Source organism: Oryza glaberrima, chromosome 7 (assembly GCF_000147395.1).
Source record: "Oryza glaberrima chromosome 7, OglaRS2, whole genome shotgun sequence".
Taxonomy (NCBI): domain Eukaryota; kingdom Viridiplantae; phylum Streptophyta; class Magnoliopsida; order Poales; family Poaceae; genus Oryza; species Oryza glaberrima.
Genome location: NC_068332.1, coordinates 15403489 through 15422354, shown reverse-complemented (window position 1 = coordinate 15422354; position 18866 = coordinate 15403489). Strand labels below are relative to the sequence as shown.

Below are 18866 nucleotides of genomic sequence, written 5' to 3'. Positions count from 1 at the left end.
TGCCAGCGTTAGGGCCAAGGGTCTCGGCCAACGCCACCTCGATGGCTTATGGAGGGTACTTAATCACCGAGGTTGCTAGTTGGTTGTGCAGATAGCTAGACAAGTAGTTCAAAGCTATCATATGGTACTCAATCTTGGAGCATGCTATCCAGGGAAAAAACAATCTTGAGAAAGTAAAACAAAAGAACATTAGCATCATAGCATCAACGCTGGCGTTGGAGACGCGATCGTACCAGACGACGATGTGGTGCATGTCACCGATGACCTCCTGGTATCGCTCTCCGGTGCCACCACAAGCAAACCAAAGCGACTAGTAAATTAGACCCAAAAATATAACAATGAGTAAATCATATCCAAATCTATAATACACAATGAGTAAACATGATCCAATCTACAATTAAAATTAGATGATAATGGCTTGTTTGCTAACTCGATGGAAGAGGATTGGGAGTTTATACAAGGGAATTAATGATGAGATTAAGATGGAAATTTGATTTTTAATCCTACGGCCTGTTTGGCAAGAGAAGGGAAGAGGAATGTGAGTTTGAAGGAAGGAGTTGATGGTGGGATTGGTCATGGGAGTTACTTTTTTAGTCCCCATCCCTTGTTTGGTTTCACATCGAATTCCCTCTAAGTCTCACGAATTAACAGGCCTCCCCCAGGTAAGAGATTGGTGGGAATTGGACCCCTTAATTCCCCATCCCAAACCCCCTCGAATTCCTAAGTTTTCAACCAAACTACAGACTTAAACTCCCATATATCATAAACTCCCATTCCCCATCACCAACTCCCTCCAACCAAACAGACCGCCAATATCTTGTTTGGTAGAGGTGATGGAAATTGATAGGGAGTTTAGTTGGAGATTAGGTCATTAATAAAAACAGATGGCTGAGATTTGCTTAGACAAAGTAAAGGAGGAATTCCCTCCCAGTTACCTGCCCCTACGCAGGAATTAAAAAGGAGGGAGTTCCTTCCTCAATTGCCCATTCCATCCCACCAAAATTCTCATGTCTTCCAACCAAACAAAACACTTAATAACATCATTCCTCTAAACTCCCAATCCCTCCTACAAACTTTCTCCAACTAAACGGGCCGGAAGTGAAATGAGAGACCTAGCAAAGTGAAATTTACTTAAATTTTCTTCAAAAATAAATCCCCACCTAAACCCGCGTCGCCTCCTCCGCCGCCGTCGCGTCGCCGTCTCCGAGCGCCTCCTCCGCCTCCGCCTTCCCCTCCGCCTCGCGCCGTCGCCGTCGCCGAGCGCCGCCACTTCCGCCCCCGCCTCGTACCCTCGTCGCCACGAGCCCCGTTTCGCCCCAAGCCCCCGCACAGATCGGACCCGTGGCGACGCTCCTCCACCGTCTTACCTCCGTCCCCCGTGCTACTACTGCGCGCCCAGCCGCCGCAGAGTAGGGCTTCTCCCCCCTGCGGCGGCGGCGGCAGGGGTTCGTAAGGCTGCGGGGAAGATGGCTAGCGTATACATCCCGGTGCAGGGGACGGAGGAGGAGGTGCGGGTGGCGCTGGACCAGCTCCCCGCCGACGCCTCCGACATCCTCGACATCCTCAAGGCCGAGCAGGCCCCGCTCCACCTCTGGCTCATCATCGCGGTACGCTCTCCCTCACTCCCTCCCTTCCTAGTTCCTAGTCCTCGCGACGAAAACCATCAACATTCCCTGCAATTAATCGCTCGGAGTTATAGCTCGTCGGAGGCGTGATTATTAGGAGTGATTCGGCGCGTCATGGTGCGAGGTCCACTACCCTCGGGCCTCGGCTATCGCTTCCTTGAAAATCTTCCCTTGGGGTTTCTAGGGCCACGGTCTCTCGCTTAATCTTGCCTGCAGATGCGCATCTATTCCTGTTCCAGTGTTGGCATTTTGATAGATTTGTCAATGTTGGTTCATATTTTCAGTTTATTCGCTCAAATACGTGATGTTGTACTTGATTAGCTTTGTTCTTCTCTGGTCGTTCAAAGTGAACGACCATGCTGGGGAGGTGCCAGAAATTAGTGATGTTCATCTCCCACAAGTTGAGTGCTTGCGCACTTAATCCAGGACTAGCCTTCTGATGAAACCTGTACTTGTGGGGACCCTCTCTTTCAATTGCTCTCCTGAGTCTTGACAAATTGAGCCTTTCCGAGTGGTTGATTTAACTGTTGTAAATTTGGAGGAAACAATCAATTGTATTGTTTTGTTCACTTGTGAATCTTGTGTTGACACAGAGAGAATACTTCAAGCAAGGAAAGATAGATCAGTTCCGACAGATTCTAGAGGAAGGATCAGGGCCAGGTTTGTTTTTAGTTTCTATTTCTCTAACTGTAGGGCTACTGGTCAACCACACCATCTTTTATTTCTTACACTAATTTAGATTCTCATTGTTACTTGAACGCCTGTTCTTGTTGAATAGTCTCTTCTCCCTTGCAGAAATTGATGAATATTATGCTGATGTGAAATATGAGAGAATAGCTATCCTTAATGCTTTGGGCGCTTTCCATACTTTCCTGGGGAAGGTTGAGAGAGCACAACAGAAGGAAGTCCATTTCAAAGAAGCAACTCAATGCTACAATAGGGCATCAAGGATAGATGAAACTGAACCTTCAACATGGATCGGAAGAGGTTCTATTATTTAGAGAGTTTCAAATATTTTCATCTATTGTCTTTTATGGCTTAGTGAATGTTATGCACAGCTTCTTTTACCACTGCTGTGGTTCTATTATGATTTTCTGCATATTCATTTGATCTTGGGATTGTGTGGTTAATCCCGTGGAAGTTTTATGTTTTTGTCATTTTTGCATTTAAATTTAATCTATTAAATATGATAATACTGTACTTAGTTGATTGTATTTATTTCAAAATGTTCTTCCAACGATTTCAGTAAAAAAATGTTCTTCCAACAAAGCTCAATTTGGTTCAAAGAGATGCAGCAACAAGTATGGGACTGTGATAATCATTTTCTAATATTCATAAAGAACATTTTCATGTGTGTCTAATCTATTTAAAAACATATTATTTTCCATGTGTTTGTTGATGTCACACGACATGTTTGTGGAAATCATCTTTGTTTGTGAATATCTTGGCTCTTCGAGACCTATTAGTGCTGGATTAGTCCCACAGAGTCTAATATAGTGTTTAGAGAAATATGTTGCTCCTTTTAGACAAAGCAAGGAGCCAATGGAGGAAGCCTAAGAGTTGATGTGAGTTTGATGTAGTTTTGCATAGTGACAACCATACATATATATATATTTAGTTCATATTTACCTCCGTTGATTTATATACATGGTATGATGAAGGTGTGGTGTAAGATGTAAAGTTTGGTTCCTCAGACTGCTTTATAGCTGTTTTCAACAATCATGTCTTATTTTGAAGGTCACATTATTTATAATCTCTGTTAGGTGAATGCTAACATCTTACAGTAGGAATTTCGATTGTGCATGTCATGGAAAACTATCTTGTTGCATTGCAAACACATGGGGAAGAGGAAAAACTATCCTTTTATAGTTGCAACTATTAAGCAAAAACTTGTGGCCACGATTCATTCTTAATCAGATCGAGCACATATTATTATTTTGATCATGTGTTCCAGTGGCGTTCTTGATTTTGGGTTTAATTTCTTACTACACTATTTGTTTTCACAACTTAAGTTTCATGATTTGAGCTTAGCGCACTCATACGAGTTCTGCAGTTAATGCCATTTCTTCACCATATTAATTCATTTGAATGATTACCAGCATAACACTTCATGATTTTTTCCTAACAAGTATGGTTTTAAGTATGCTGATTTATTGATGTTGTTCTTCAGGTCAACTCTGTGTGGTCAAGCACGATTTGCAAATGGCATCTGATTCATTCAAGATTGTATTGGATGAAGATGGAAGCAATTTTCCAGCTTTACTTGGTCAGGTAATTTTCTTGAGGATTTCAAAAATATAATAACAAAATTGTGGTATGTCGGGTGGAATCATGGTATGTGGGGTTTGAGGTTCGCAATTCGCCATTTAACCCCCCAAAAAAAGATTCACTGGGTACGCCTATGTGATTCACAAATAAAAAAAATCAGTTCATGAATCAGAGATTGGATTGGGTATTTATGGGGGTTGATACCAAATAACCAAAACGTGTCCTACCAATTTTTTTGGCAAGATGGACAGTATTTATGAACTGTTTGGATTGAAGCCTGTTTGGCAGTGCCCACGCTCAAGGTAGTGCCCTCATCTACCCTACAAAATCACGACCTACAAAATTTGACAACTAGTTGTTAGCAAACCAAACGTAAGGCAAGGCAGCTTTACTCTACAAAATTTTAGTAGTGCCAAAACTTACCAATTCTTTGGTAGGGATGAGAATCAGTCAACCAATTCACCCTTATCATTAAAGTCAAATAACAATATTTACTTAATTCAAATACATTCAAAAGGATTGGGAGTTTTAAAGGACCAAATGGTGAAAAAAATTGTGAAAAAACTGATATTAGGATTATTAAGGAAGATAATGTAATGGGCCCAGTCCTCCAGGCACACCGGATTGTTTCCTCGCTGTACCTTCTCTATCTCAATCATTGGCGCAAAATAGCTGGTTTGACTTTCCCATCAACCCTAGCGTTGCCAGCCATGCTCCCTCATCCTTGTCTTCTCGCCCTTTCCCTTCTTGTTGCTCTTTGCCGCCTTCTCAGTAGAGATCTTTCTTCTCCTGGACCGACAAAGATGCATCTAGCAGCATCTTCAGTAAACAAGTGGCCATTGTAATGGTGGCAGAGGTGATGTTGACGATAAGAAGCACTGGTGGTTACTCTGGTTGGTTTCCCCTTTCCACTCCTCTCCTTTGCTGTCCATGGGGTTGCTGATTTGGTCAATTTGTGCCAATAAGATGTCATTCCCTATTGATCTGAGTCGCAAGTGTACCACAATGCATTTCATGTGATTGGAACTGCAGTACGCGTCCTCTTGGTATGTGTCCTGTAACTACTTGAAGTGATTGTCATTAAGTATGTATAAATTCTGAATGGCCACAGATTGCTTCTTGTAATGGTTTACACTATAATATTTATTCAAGTTTTGAATTTTGAGCTTGATATGAACACTGAACGGATAAACCTATGACAGCAGCCAACAGAAGTATTATCCTATCATAGTGTCTGTGCATTGTGGTGGATCTCAAACAAATAAACTATAAGTTCTTAATATGTTCAATGCAAAATATATTGTCATCAAATATCTAAAAAGTTGTACAGATAATCAATATTAGCTAAACTGGCCATTTGGATACACACAAAATAACAAAATAAGAGAATGTGCGTAAGTACATTAAAAAAAAGATTGTCGAAGAGAAGTGGTGGGGGTAAAGCAAGTGCTATCATTCTACACTGTACTACTGTAGGTAAATATGACAACCTGGATTAGATGGCTTCACACCATTTCTTCATATGCTTACTAGATCTCCTGCATTAGTTTATCTTTGTACTGCGCCCTGTATTTTGGCTCTTTAGCATGCAGCAGATAAAGATCGTAACAACCTATTGAAGGCACTAAAAAGTACAATGTGGTAGTCATTGTAAACTCCAGCATCTTTCTTCCAATTATTGTAACCTTCAAGTTATAAATCCTATCTGTGCAGGCCTCTGTTTATTTCCTGATGGGTGACTCAGAGCAGCAACACAAGAAAGCTCTGGACTATTATAGGAACTCACTGGATCTCTATAAGGTTGGTGATAACTCAGCACTTGAGTTCCTTTTGACAATGCCATATTATTTGCTGTGATAATATTTTAACTTTTATAAACTTCGTAGAGAGCCCTGCGGGCCTATACCAGCTGTCCTGCTGCTGTAAGGCTTGGTATAGCATTTTGCCGATACAAACTTGGTCAGTCAGATAAAGCTCGACAAGCTTTTCAACGCGTTCTGCAGGCAAGCCCTATTTCTGTCACTTTTATAGCTGTATAGAAGATTTACCTCGGTTAATTGATTAACTAAACTAACCTTTCACAGTTGGACCCTGAAAATATTGATGCTTTAGTAGCACTGGCAATCATGGACTTGCAAACAAATGAAGGTAAATGCTCTGTCCTAAGTACTAACAAGAATCCTTTTTTCACAAATTTTCCCTGAAGTCTCGCAACTTGTGTATAGCTGGTGGAATTCGCAGAGGAATGGAGAAAATGAGAAGAGCTTTTGAAATTTATCCTTATTGCACATTGGCACTCAACCACCTAGCAAACCATTATTTCTTTACTGGCCAGCATTTTGTGGTTGAACAACTGACGGAGACTGCTCTCTCTTCAAGTAATCATGGACTGCTGAAATCACATGCTTTCTATAACTTAGCCAGATCGTACCACAGTAAGGTGATATACTCTGTTCATACACCCACGGGACTATTTGGTTATTCTTTTACTTGTTCTCTCTGTTGAAACCTTGGATTTTTTTGGTTGCTACTCTTGTTTATAACCCTCAATCAAACTTTTACCAAATTCAGGGTGATATTGAGACTGCTGGAAGGTATTATATGGCATCTGTCAATGAAATCAGTAAGCCACAGGACTTTGTGTTGCCATTCTTTGGTAAGTATATTCTCATTTTAGGGACTGTTATGACATCACAAGCCAATTGGTCATGTGCTGCAGTGTATCTCAACAAACATACACCACCAACTCTAAAACACTCAAAACCAACAGGTTGTCTTTATTTTAGCCTTTACTTGATCAGCATGTGAGTTGTGATTGTGACCTGTGTGATGCTTTGGGTGCATTGGATCATGTTTAGCAGTTTCTGTTTTGGGTCTGTTAATTATATTGATTGAACTGGTATTTTCTTCAGGATACCATGATATATTCCTTTTGCTGACTGTCTAATGGTTAGTTTATTAGTATAATGTTGGACTATGGTTTTCTGAGCTGTATGTGGAAGCTGAACGATATGACAGTTGCTCGTGTCATTTTGACCTTGAAACTCCCATGAGGCATTGTATGACTTGTTTCAATTGAGAAATGTAGATTTTATTTTATTTTTGTCTCGGATAGGTGAATCTCGATTGTCAATTTGTCTATTTTGCACTTCTAACTTTATAACCTATGGTACTTTTATTTATGATCCAGTCACAATGCGCATGCACTACACTAACTTAAAAGTTATTATTACTTCTTTTACCATTTCTATATGCGCAAAGCTGTTGTTGAACTGTAAGTGATTCCTGATCTTTCTGTATCAACTTAATGGGTTGAACTGATTGGCACCTACCTAGTGACAATTTAAATATAAAATGGCATCCCACTTCTATTCCACTTGCAAGGGAGCTCATAGGTAGGGGGAGCGATGGAGTATAAAATGAGTTGCTACCTTATCAACATAAACTTCTGGCTGAATTGGCTGGTGCATGCTACCCAATATCAATATTCCATTTTGCAGTCATCATCATAGCACTAATAGCCTTTTCAGATTTTGTCCAACCAAGACTTCAAACTCTTAATGTCTATTTTGCACTTTCATGTGGAGTGTTGATGTTTTCTTATCTTTTCCTTGATTGATTACCTTTTGTTTGACAATTGTAAATAAAATCATGCTATCTATTGAATCACTTTATGTTCTTTTTTGCCTTCTTTCTTCTGATTGAGGTTTGTCAAACGTGTGCTAGCAGTTCTAGTAGATATTTTTTTAGGTCAATTGGGAATAATTTTCGGCATTTCTTATGTTGTTTGTTACAAAATAATGATTTGAAGTTTTGAACCAGGACTTGGTCAGATACAATTAAAATTTGCAGACTACAAAAGTTCATTAGCTAGCTTTGAGAAAGTGTTGGAGGTGCACCCAGAAAATTGTGAAAGTTTAAAGGTGAGATGAGGCTTCCATTCAATTTCATTTGTTTGAGAAGGGGCTATCTGTATGAATTAATTTATGTTGCTCTGTCAAGGCTATTGGGCACATATATGCAAAGTCAGGTGAGAATGACAAAGCTATAGAAACCTTCAAGAAGGTTACCCGGATTGATCCAAAAGATCATCAGGTGATCTCTCTCTCTCTTGCTCACTCACTTATTATAAGAAACATTCTTTCAATATAATCTTATCATGCTTCTTCTGTACATATAAAGAATAAGGCCCTGTCCATGTGAGAGGAACACCACTGAACCCGTACCCAGTTTTCAATCTTCAGACTTTTTTGATTAAAAAATGTGGATGTTAATATGTAAACCATAGGAACTGAGAGCTGCTAGGTTGTCTGAGTGTACTTTTTGAGCACCTTCCTGGGCTCAACACCTGGTGCCTATCTTCTTAGGTGAACGGCAGAGCACATGGCCATTTTTTATTTTAAATCTGGGAAGCATGTCTTAGCTTTTAAGCATGGTGATGATCCTAGAGTATTTATTATTGAAAATTACCGCCCTTAACTAATACTCCATAATTAGTTCATTGTATATCTGTGGTGCTCTGTATAACCTAGAATTGAAATTTAATTTTATTCTCAATCTACTTACCCTACCTATTAATTTATGTACAGTTATTCTGGTTTACATTTTTAATATGCTAAATGTATTTATAAGAGCAAATGTTCCGAATGTTACATCAATATTGTGAAATGTTGTATTATTTCAATTCACTTGTCTGTTTATCGTAGAAAAGCATGGGCATTTATTTCTAATGGGTTTTAGATATGACTAAAAAGATTAACTAAGTTGGCTGAAAGTACGAATTTCTTTTTGCTCTCTTGAACTTCTATTCCTGGTCATGGTCATACAATCTAGATGAAACTTGTAACCTTCAAGTTTCCTTTCTTAATTCAATGATATGCAAGCCTTTTTTACATATTCCCGAAAAAAGGTTTCCATTTATTTCCCTTCTTAAAAAGAGGAATTTTGGGTTATGGTGTGCACTACACCCATCCCCTCATCAAGGTCTTCTGTGAGTTGTGACTAGATATATGTAGACGTGTGTGAGTTGTGACTAGATATAATTAGTAAAAAGTGCATTCTTTGCATATGTGTGTATTATATTTTTTCTGTCATGTAGTTATGTAAGGACAATTATTTTGATTCACCTTTTACTGTAGATCTTACAATATATTTATTTGGCACCCATTGCAATGTGCTGGCAGGCTGGTAGTTTTGTTTCAAACCTCTGATCATCCACTTATTTAGAGTAGGACATATTATTTAGTTACTTCGTGTTTGTATTTGACGCTTCTTGCATTGTGAAAAAAAAACAAACTTACAATCTATTTTCTGGGCACATATCTGATTTTGTAGCCCATTATGTTCAATATTATGTATATAATCTTGTTCATCCATTTTTCAGGCATTTATGGAACTAGGTGAATTATTGGTACAATCTGATTGGGCTACTGCTATGGAATACTTAAAAACAGTAAGGCTATTCACTTCGCTAGAAGTTTATTCTGTTAGCCTGTATCAGATTCTACCTTGGATGTATGTTTCAGTCATAGAGTTTAGCATATAAATTTTGTTTATTTAATTTGTTGTTGATACAAATGTGTACTGCTTTGTTTTTTGATCCAATTAACGTGGGTCTTGCTTCAGTTTGAAAATATGAAATCTTACCTAGCAGTTCACAGGCTCGGAATCTCCTAAAGAAGGCAGGAGAGAAAATACCCATTGAATTGCTCAATGGAATTGGACTACTTCATTTTGAGAAGGGAGAGCTTGAGGTTTGTTACTGCACACTCCATATAAAATACTTTACAGTCATTTATAACTGATGGTATTTTTATTGTTTGCTTTTTCAGATGGCTGAACAAAGTTTTAAGGAAGCACTTGGAGATGGCTTTTGGGTTTCAATTATAGATGGCAGTGTAGGTAGCTCCGTGGTTAACTGGAGTATTCAGTATAGGGACCAGAGTTTTTTTCAACAACTTGAAGAAGAGGGAACACCTCTTGAATTACCTTGGGATAAGGTCACTACATTGTTTAACTATGCAAGATTGTTTGAAGAGCTCCATGATACTGTGAAAGCCAGTCTCTTTTACCGCCTCATTATTTTCAAGGTACTGCCATTCCCACCACATGTGTGCCATCATGCAGCTCGACAGAGTCTGTTCTTTCATATAGTCATGTTACGATATTAAGTTTACCCAAGCAGGGGAGCATGCACTGAAAAGAATGTGAACATATTTAAATTCTGACCTTTGCTCACACATCCTATTCCTGATGTTTAATGGCGTCGCAGCCTCCAAATGTTTTTATTTGTTACGTTGTGATGTTTGCATGGAGTTCCATACCTTTGCATTTTATTTTGTTTGTGTAGCATCACTGATATATGCAGTGGTGGTCTCTGCTTTATAGTCTTCCCTTGTTAAATTAGTTGATGTGTTTTCCATGCTTATAGATGAGATTGCATCAATCACAGGGTTTGAAAACTCATGATATAAGATATAATTTCCATGTTCATCAATTATGACAGTTAAGAATGATTTATATTCCTCAGTAATTTGATTTGTCTTGATTATTACAGAAAAATTTAAGATATGTTTAATGCCAAGGCTTGTGAAATGACCACAATTATTTTATATTCCATCTTGTTTGCATGTATGTTTATATGTCAATTGTCATAGCTCATGTCACAAGCTATTATGGATACTATTATGCTTGAAAAGATATATACTTCCTTCATAACCATTTGCCCATTATTTCCAAATATATGTACCAAATAATTGTTCCAGAGAATATATTTGGTACATAGGTATTTGTTGTACATTCTCCCTGAAAATGTGAAAACAACAGGACCCCTTTTGAAACTATTTTTTTAGGGTACTGTGTGCTGTACATTCTAATTTTAACTCCTTTTATTTTTACATGACAGTATCCAGACTACATTGATGCTTATCTTAGGTTAGCAGCTATTGCAAAAGAAAAAAACAATCTCCAACTGAGCATTGAGCTGGTGAGTATGAATGCTTCTGCATTTTTCTTCTTCTTATTATTAAGAATAACTATAATATATTTGTTGTAGATAGGTGATGCTCTAAAGATAGATGATAAGTATCCAAATGCACTTTCTATGCTTGGAAGTCTTGAACTCCAAGGTGATGAAACCTGGCTTACTGCAAAGGAGCATTTCCGTGAAGCTAAAGATGCTTCTGAGGGAAAAGACACATACTCTATGCTTCAATTGGTATGTGAGCTTACTTAACTCTAGTACATTTATCTACTTATCACTTTACTGGTTTGATTAACAACCTTTTGTTTGAAAAAGGCAGATGGTTTGTGTACCAAATTGGGAACAAACTTGTTATAGACTTTGTTCTTATTTTTCTTTTGAAAACTAAAGCCCAAATGGGGACTTAAATTACACAGGAAGATATGGATAAGAATTGTTATGGTTAAAGTGAAGAAGTAAACTCCTCGTTATGAATTAGTTGCCTGTAATTACTGATAACTTTGTTTGGCGTGTAATGTCTGGACAAGTGCTACCAGCTGGCGGGAGATGATGCATTGAGCTTTATATATTTTGAATCACTAGCATATCACCAAATTTACCATTGAGTTAGGGCATGCTAGCATAATCTTAGTTTGATGTTTTCCCACAATAGGTTTACATCTGCTGGTTTGATGCAATCATTTTATGTAACTAATCAATTGTTTTTTCTCTATTTTAAAAACGATTTTTCCATGTTGTTACAGGGGAACTGGAATTACTTTGCTGCTAATCGCCCTGAGAAAAAGGCCCCAAAATTTGAGGCCACTCATAGGGAGAAAGCCAAGGAACTGTATTCAAATGTATGTTGCTTTATGCTCAACACCAATTTCAGAGGATCAGGATTATATTTTGTGTAGGTTGGCTGATTAAATATACCCGATCACCTGCTCAGATTAATCTTGCCTTTAACGGTTTGATTAATTTGTTTACTTGGTCAAAGGAGCAAATTTAACTATTAGTAGCTTTTTAGGAATTTAGCAAAAAGTTCAGTTTTAGCTTTTCTTTTTTCCTTTTTGGGTAAAGTCTAATGTTTAGTTTAACTTCTACTTTCTTGCTATGCTAAATCATCGACTCCTGAAACCATGGTTTCCTAGAAGTTGCAACTACTCTCCCCAATTGAAAACAATGAAATAATAGAATTGGTGTAGTCAATTTATGATGATGTCCAAAGACATCATCTACAATATGTTTCTGGGATTCAAGAAAATGGTGAGTGAATTTGTCATAAAAGTACTTCCGTAATACTACCCTTATAAATATATTCTTTTAAATATATGATATTAAAAACTAGAGGGTAAGGTGGTATCTCATTGAATTTGGGAAATCATAAAAGTCACTTCCATTTGAAATGCAATTATGTAGTCTATAGAAAATCAAGGAAATGAATAGCTTGATTTGGAGCTATTGTAGTACTTCAATAAAATATATGGCACGATGTGATAATATGTGCACTCATTGTTTGGATGCACTTTGGTTTGATTTGTTGTACACATGAGCAAGTATTGCTTACAACCAAATCTTGTTTGGTAGCAGAAGCATTTGGTGGCGATAGTGTGGCCGCATTAAGTGCTTGTTTTGCTCACTTTTGAGATCTCAATGTCTGATGCAGGTACTAAAGCAGCACCGTGGTAATATGTTTGCTGCAAATGGTATTGGGATCTTATATGCTGAGAAAGCCCAATGGGATATTGCCAAGGAGTTATTTACACAGGTCAGGGGAGACTACTATTCATCATTCTATATGATTACTGTGAATTATGAGAAATTTACATTAGCAATTTGAAATGAATTAGGTACATGAAGCTGCTTCAGGAAGTATATTTGTCCAGATGCCTGATGTATGGATAAATTTGGCTCATATATATTTTGCTCAAGGTTTTTTTCAGCAAGCTGTGAAAATGGTACTACTCTCTCCACATAGACAGACATGCATGGGCAGATAAATATTTAAGACAGGAAAGAAGTTGATAAAAGTTACTGATTCTTTCTTGCAGTACCAAAACTGCCTGCGGAAGTTCTTCTACAACACAGATGCAACTATACTTCTATATCTTGCCCGGACACACTATGAAGCTGAACAATGGCAAGACTGCAGGAAAACATTGCTGAGAGCTATTCATTTGGCTCCATCAAATTATTTATTGCGATTCAATGTAGGTGTTTCGATGCAGAAATTCTCAGCTTCGACTCTACAGAAGACAAAACGAACAGTTGATGAAGTCAGTACTGCTGCTTTCCTATAGTTGGTCTCTGTTTATTTGATTTTTGAAATAAATAACTAAACTGGCAAAAACTCATCAAATTGACCTTTATGTTATTTTAGGTAAAATGAATTGGGGAATCTTCAGCCATAGTTACTTATATATCTGAATTGATTGTGTTTAGAGATGAGATTATGAATTAGAGTTGTAATATAGAAAGAAATGAGTACTTGTCATTCTGATTGATATTTGAAAAATGTATCATCTTATATATTTACTTTGAAAACCTTATCTGTTTAATCTTTTTTCTCTATTTCCAGGTTCGTGCCACGGTCTCTGAGCTTCAGAATGCTATTAGAGTATTCAGTCTATTGTCTGTTGCATCTACATACCATTCCCATGGTTTTGATGAGAGAAAAATAGAAACTCATATTGAGTACTGCAAACATTTGCTTGATGCTGCTAAGGTTCATCGTGATGCAGCTGAGCAGGCTGAGCAGCAGAATAAGCAAAAAATGGAAGTTGCTCGACAAATTGCTTTGGCTGATGAAGCTCGCCGCAAGGCTGAAGAACAGAGGAAGGCCCAGGTATAGGTCTTGCTGTATTTACTTCATTGTCAATATGCTGATGATAAGATTACAAGTTTATGCCTAATGGGATGGTGTTAACAGTTAGAAAGAAGGAAGCAAGAGGACGAGCTAAAGCAAGTAATGCAACAGGAGCAACACTTTGAGCGTGTCAAGGTATTTTATATGTTATTCATATTTTAGAGATATTTTCTTGTTTCCCAAGGATCAACAGGATTTTTGCTTTACTTAGAGCCTCATCTATCACTGATTACCATGACATATGGTCTCATCAACCCTGGCCTCTTCTCGTAGTTTCGTTATTGTGTATAATATTTTTTTTAAAAAAAATTGCACAAGTATATAAAAGATATCTATCTCAAATGTAAAAAAAATATTTTTTTTCCCATGAAAGACAGATTTCTCTATGCTGTTTGAAAAGATAAAACTGTTTGTTCGTTTGCTCCATTTTTGGTGAGAACTGGTTACTTTCTTGCCATGTTCTATCGAATGAGTTTGAAGGAACCTTTAGGCTGTGTTCGTTACTTGTAGTTGGGAGCAAATCTCTCCCGCGCAGAAAATGGAGCGATCCATTAGAGTGTGATTAATTAAGTATTAGCTAATTCTTTTTTGGAAAATGGATCAATATGATTTTTTAAGCAACTTTCGTATAGAAAATTTTTGCAAAAGCACACCGTTTAGCAGTTTGAAAAGCGTGCGCGCGAAAAACGGGAGGTGTGAGTTGGGAACTAACACAAATGAACTCAGTTAGGCTCTTTTGAAACCTGATAATCTTCAGGAAATCAGGTACTAGTCTGGCAAGAGATTGATGCACATTCTACATAGAATGGGTATTAGGTTTAACAAACTTACAAGTCAGCTGAAGATAAGCCTTCAGATACTTGCCAGTTGCCAACCTTAAGTTTGTAGTTTAGAAAAATGTCAACGTCTCTTTTATATGGGCCTCAGGCAAACCTATGATAAAACGGCTTTAGTTTTTTCTGAGTCACTTTGAGCCAAGTCCCTAAACAGTGTTATTAGCTGGCAGATTTTGTGGTGTTGTTTGATTAGTAACTTTACCTCTAAAAGAGATTGCAACCTAAGCATTTTACTACAGGATTGTTTCTCAGATTGGAATACTGTAAATATATTTGGTCTATGCATGACAACTTAGAAGATTATTCTGATATTGACCATCTTTCATTAGGAGCAATGGAAAACCTCAAGTAACAATCCTGGCAAGAGAAAAGATAGGTCTAAGCATGAAGATGAAGAGGGGGGAAGTGAAAAGAGGAGGAAGAAGGGTGGTAGGAGAAGGAAGGATCAGAAGACAAAGGCACACTACGGGGAAGAGGAAGAAGACGAATATAGAGATGAACCAGAAGCAGAAGATGATTATGCAAACACGGCGAGGAGTAACGATGGTGGCGATTCAGAGAAAGCCCCAGGTCACCTTCTTGCTGCTGCAGGTCTTGAAGATTCTGATGCTGAAGAAGATGACATGGTTAGTGTTTTTTTTTTCTTTTTCATAAATAACCTGTATCCCTTCATTTCTATTTACAAATTATTTGCTTGTCTGCTTTATCATTGTTGCCACTGAGTTTTAATTCCTTTCCAAGCTTTGCATTGAAAGTTAGTTTGCCTGTTAGATCTAGCCTTCGCACTCTTATGTTCATTTGTATTACTTTTGCTATTTATCTTCACTAGAAATAAAAATTTTAGATGCTCTGGTGCAAAGTTGCCTTATTTTGTCTTTTCCTGGCTGTAGGGACACCCTCAATCTGCCATAGAACGGAAGAGACGAGCCTGGTCAGAATCTGAGGATGATGAGCCAGTGCAGAGGCCAGTGCAACCTAGCGCAGGCGAGAACGATCTGAGTGATTGAATTAGACGGTGAAGATTATGGCCGAATTTGGGATCACTTCATATATTTGTGACGAAGAATGGCTCCTGGGATGCGGAATCAACTATAGGGCGTGCTCATATGCACTTGTGGATAATTCGATGTTGAAATGGAGCTCAGACAGATGGTTGAACCAGAAGTGTTAAAAATTTTTATCTGGGAGCAGAGCAGTCACTGATATTCAACAATTAATCTCGCGTCATTCTAGACATGCCATGGGTTGGTGGAGCTAACATAAGGCAATTTGTAATTTATGTCTAGTTTACGCTTAATCAGCCAGACTTTTGTCCTGTGAGCTTCTAACGCTGTACCAATTTTAGCTCACTTACATCTCAGGATAGCTGATCTCCTACTTTGTTCTTTGCTGCTAGGCAAGCGTGCCAAGAAAAGATTTCCAAAAGTAGCTGATCTCCTACTTTGCACCTAATTTTTCAGACACTTCGGTTTGGCAGGAAACTGTACGTGCTCATTGGCATTCGCTAATATCGCCCTGCTCTCGTCCAAACAAAGTAATGGATATATAGATCTAAAGTAACGGATTTTTTCATGCGATTTGTTTTCAAGTTGCACCTTTTGGGCCAAAAGATTTCTTGATGACTGCATATATGTTGCATTCATGTATTTATTTGAGAACCTCTGTTGGTGAAGGAAGGAAGAAAGAAGAATGTCCTTCGATGCTTCAGTTGCATACATGTCTCGTTATTAAAAACTTACGTAATAAGAGGAAATACGAATGGATTCGGACAGCAGAAGAGTGAATGCGAGAAGAAAGACGAAGAATACGAATAGTCTTGACTTGACGCTACTTTCATTTCGTTTCATATCATAAGTTGTATTTGACTTTTCTAATTTAAACTTCTTCAGCTTTGATCAAGATTATAGAAAAAAACAACAAATATTTTTCACATAAAACAAAAACATCAAAATATATTCAATATTAGATTTAATAAATTAATTTGTTCTTATAAATGTTACTAATTTTTTCTACAAACTTAATCAAACTTTAAAAAAGTTTAACTTAAAAAATCAAAGCGGCCTACAATATAAATTAGAGGATTTAATAAAATTAATTTTGTGCTATAAATGGTATTATCTTTCTATAAAATTGGAAAATTTTTTAAGAAGTTTGATTTAAAAAATCGAAGTGACTTATAATATGAAATATGAATCGGAGGGAGTACAAAACAATATTTATTCTTCCTATAAAAAAGGTTTTTTTGGTCAACAATTAGTGCGTTGCATAGCTAAGCCACGCCCTTCTTTTGCCAGAAATCAACATCCGACTCCTTTGATCGAACATAACAAACTTACTATTCGGATGGCTATGCCGTGGAAGCGAGAAATAATGTGGTTTCACTAACTAGTAATCTATAAACCAGACGGATTTTTAGCACCAATTCCTTTCAAATTCTTACATCGCTAGCCAAGCCCAAGATTGCATTCAACAGATTCGCACAAAAATTGCAAGAAAGCAAATTCGTTAATTTCCATTTCACCCACATCAACTGCGAATCAAGTCCTTGGGATGGACTTCGATGGGTGTATGTGTAGTCGCGCCGTCAGACAGCCAGAGAAGAATAGTCGGGAGGGATGGAGAATGAGGATGTGATGCTTGTCGTTGTCTAGGACCTGGAGAATACGTGAATTACACAGAAGAGCACTTTTGGCTATGTACAAATATTCTACTATAATTCCATACCAAGCTTGTTAGGTTGGAACTAGCAACCTCTCTTATAGTATATATGTCCTTATCGCGGATGGAATCATAAATAGTTTACGAAAGTACACGTAACATTCTGCTTGGAAGCTACTCCACTAAAACATTATACTTATGAGTTAGCCGTACATGATTTAATTCGTTTGAGTATGGATACACTACCACATAGCATCTTTAGAGATTATAGGTACTGGTACCTACAGGGGCGGAGCTAGAACGAAATGAAGAGGGATGCCACTTGCTTAATTTACTCTACATCAAGTCCTTGTCTAAATTTGTATCAAGGGGGTGCACACATAATGAAAATGGGTGAGGTATAGCTCTAACTTTTTTTTACTGGGTTCCTGGGCACCCCATGAGATACTCTACCTCCGCCCCTGGGTACCTATAATTGTTTAAAAAAATGATTGCATTGATACTCGAATCAACTGTAACCCGGCTCAAAGCGTCAGCTCGATGCTTCGAGCACCCCCTGATTCCCAGCCCCATATGCAATTTCCCCATCCATATTACAAATCAATAAGAACACAAGAGCATATGCACACATCAACAACAAAGACATCACAGATCAAGAAGACAAGAACAAGCTAATCGCATTGCAGATCAGAACAATTCACATCATAGATCAAGATCTTCCGCCATGACCAACCATTACATGTTCAATATATCAGACTCATCGTTACAGTGGATCTGTCACCACCGTCATCGATTCTCTTGCTGCTCGTCTCCTTTGAGCCGCCGCCATCACCATCATCTCCTTCTAGCGACCGCACCAGCTCTCGAGCGCATACAAGGTGATCCACGGTGGTGAGGTCCGAGGCGTCTGGATGCGATGAGCCCCGAACTCAAGGAGGCCGGATCCAGCAGCCCCCGACCTCCGGACGGTTGGATCCAGTGGGAAGAGAGAGCTCGGAGGTGACGAGGAGGAGAGGCACCACCAAGGAGGGGAGGAGGAGGTAAAGGAGGGGGAGGTCTGCAGACGGAACATCCTTCGTCCCAAAATAAATTCACTTTTAATTTATTTCACTTTTGAATAGTTTCTTGAAACTATAATCAGTGTATTCATGAATGATTAGAGATGAGGGTACACATGTTTATACACTGCTGCCCTGATAGAGTTACAATAACTAATGTTGATTGGTTTCAGAGCATTGCTCGATCGGTACAATAAGGTACAAACAAACTCTATATCAGCAACAAATGTCCTCACCGAGATTTTGCAGTTTTATCGAATTAACATAGAGGTGGACTGGACTAACTGCAAGATGGTGTCATTTAATTTGTCTCTTTCACTAGGTTTCAACTATTTTGACCACTATACCGTGACTTTTTTTCAACTAGTAGATGTGTTCATGGGTTAGACCCGATATTTCGATCATCAAGATCATACATTCAATCTACGTGTTCTTACTGATAAAACCCAGAAGACCAACTAAGAATTTTCTCATATATTAATGAGGCTATGGTTGGAACTAGAGGGGATTTTCATGTCACTATGGAAAGCAAACTATTTTTTTCAAATTTTGAAAAAAATATTTTTCATATCTTTTAAATTCTATAGCAAG

At 38.1% G+C, this 18866-nt stretch overlaps 1 protein-coding gene across 1 annotated transcript; it reads left to right on the top strand.

Moving 5' to 3' along the window:
* Positions 1-1147: 1147 nt before the first annotated feature.
* On the top strand, positions 1148-16140 carry LOC127779077 (protein CTR9 homolog). Its single transcript, XM_052305764.1, has 24 exons — positions 1148-1607; positions 2219-2285; positions 2421-2612; positions 3796-3896; positions 5607-5693; positions 5780-5896; positions 5978-6041; positions 6119-6333; positions 6465-6549; positions 7716-7816; positions 7896-7988; positions 9277-9345; positions 9554-9646; positions 9725-9982; positions 10798-10878; positions 10948-11109; positions 11619-11714; positions 12524-12625; positions 12708-12815; positions 12909-13133; positions 13436-13702; positions 13787-13858; positions 14889-15185; positions 15450-16140. The coding sequence occupies exons 1-24, from the start codon at positions 1467-1469 to the stop codon at positions 15564-15566; spliced, it is 3210 nt and encodes a 1069-aa protein (XP_052161724.1). The 5' UTR covers positions 1148-1466; the 3' UTR covers positions 15567-16140.
* Positions 16141-18866: the final 2726 nt, after the last annotated feature.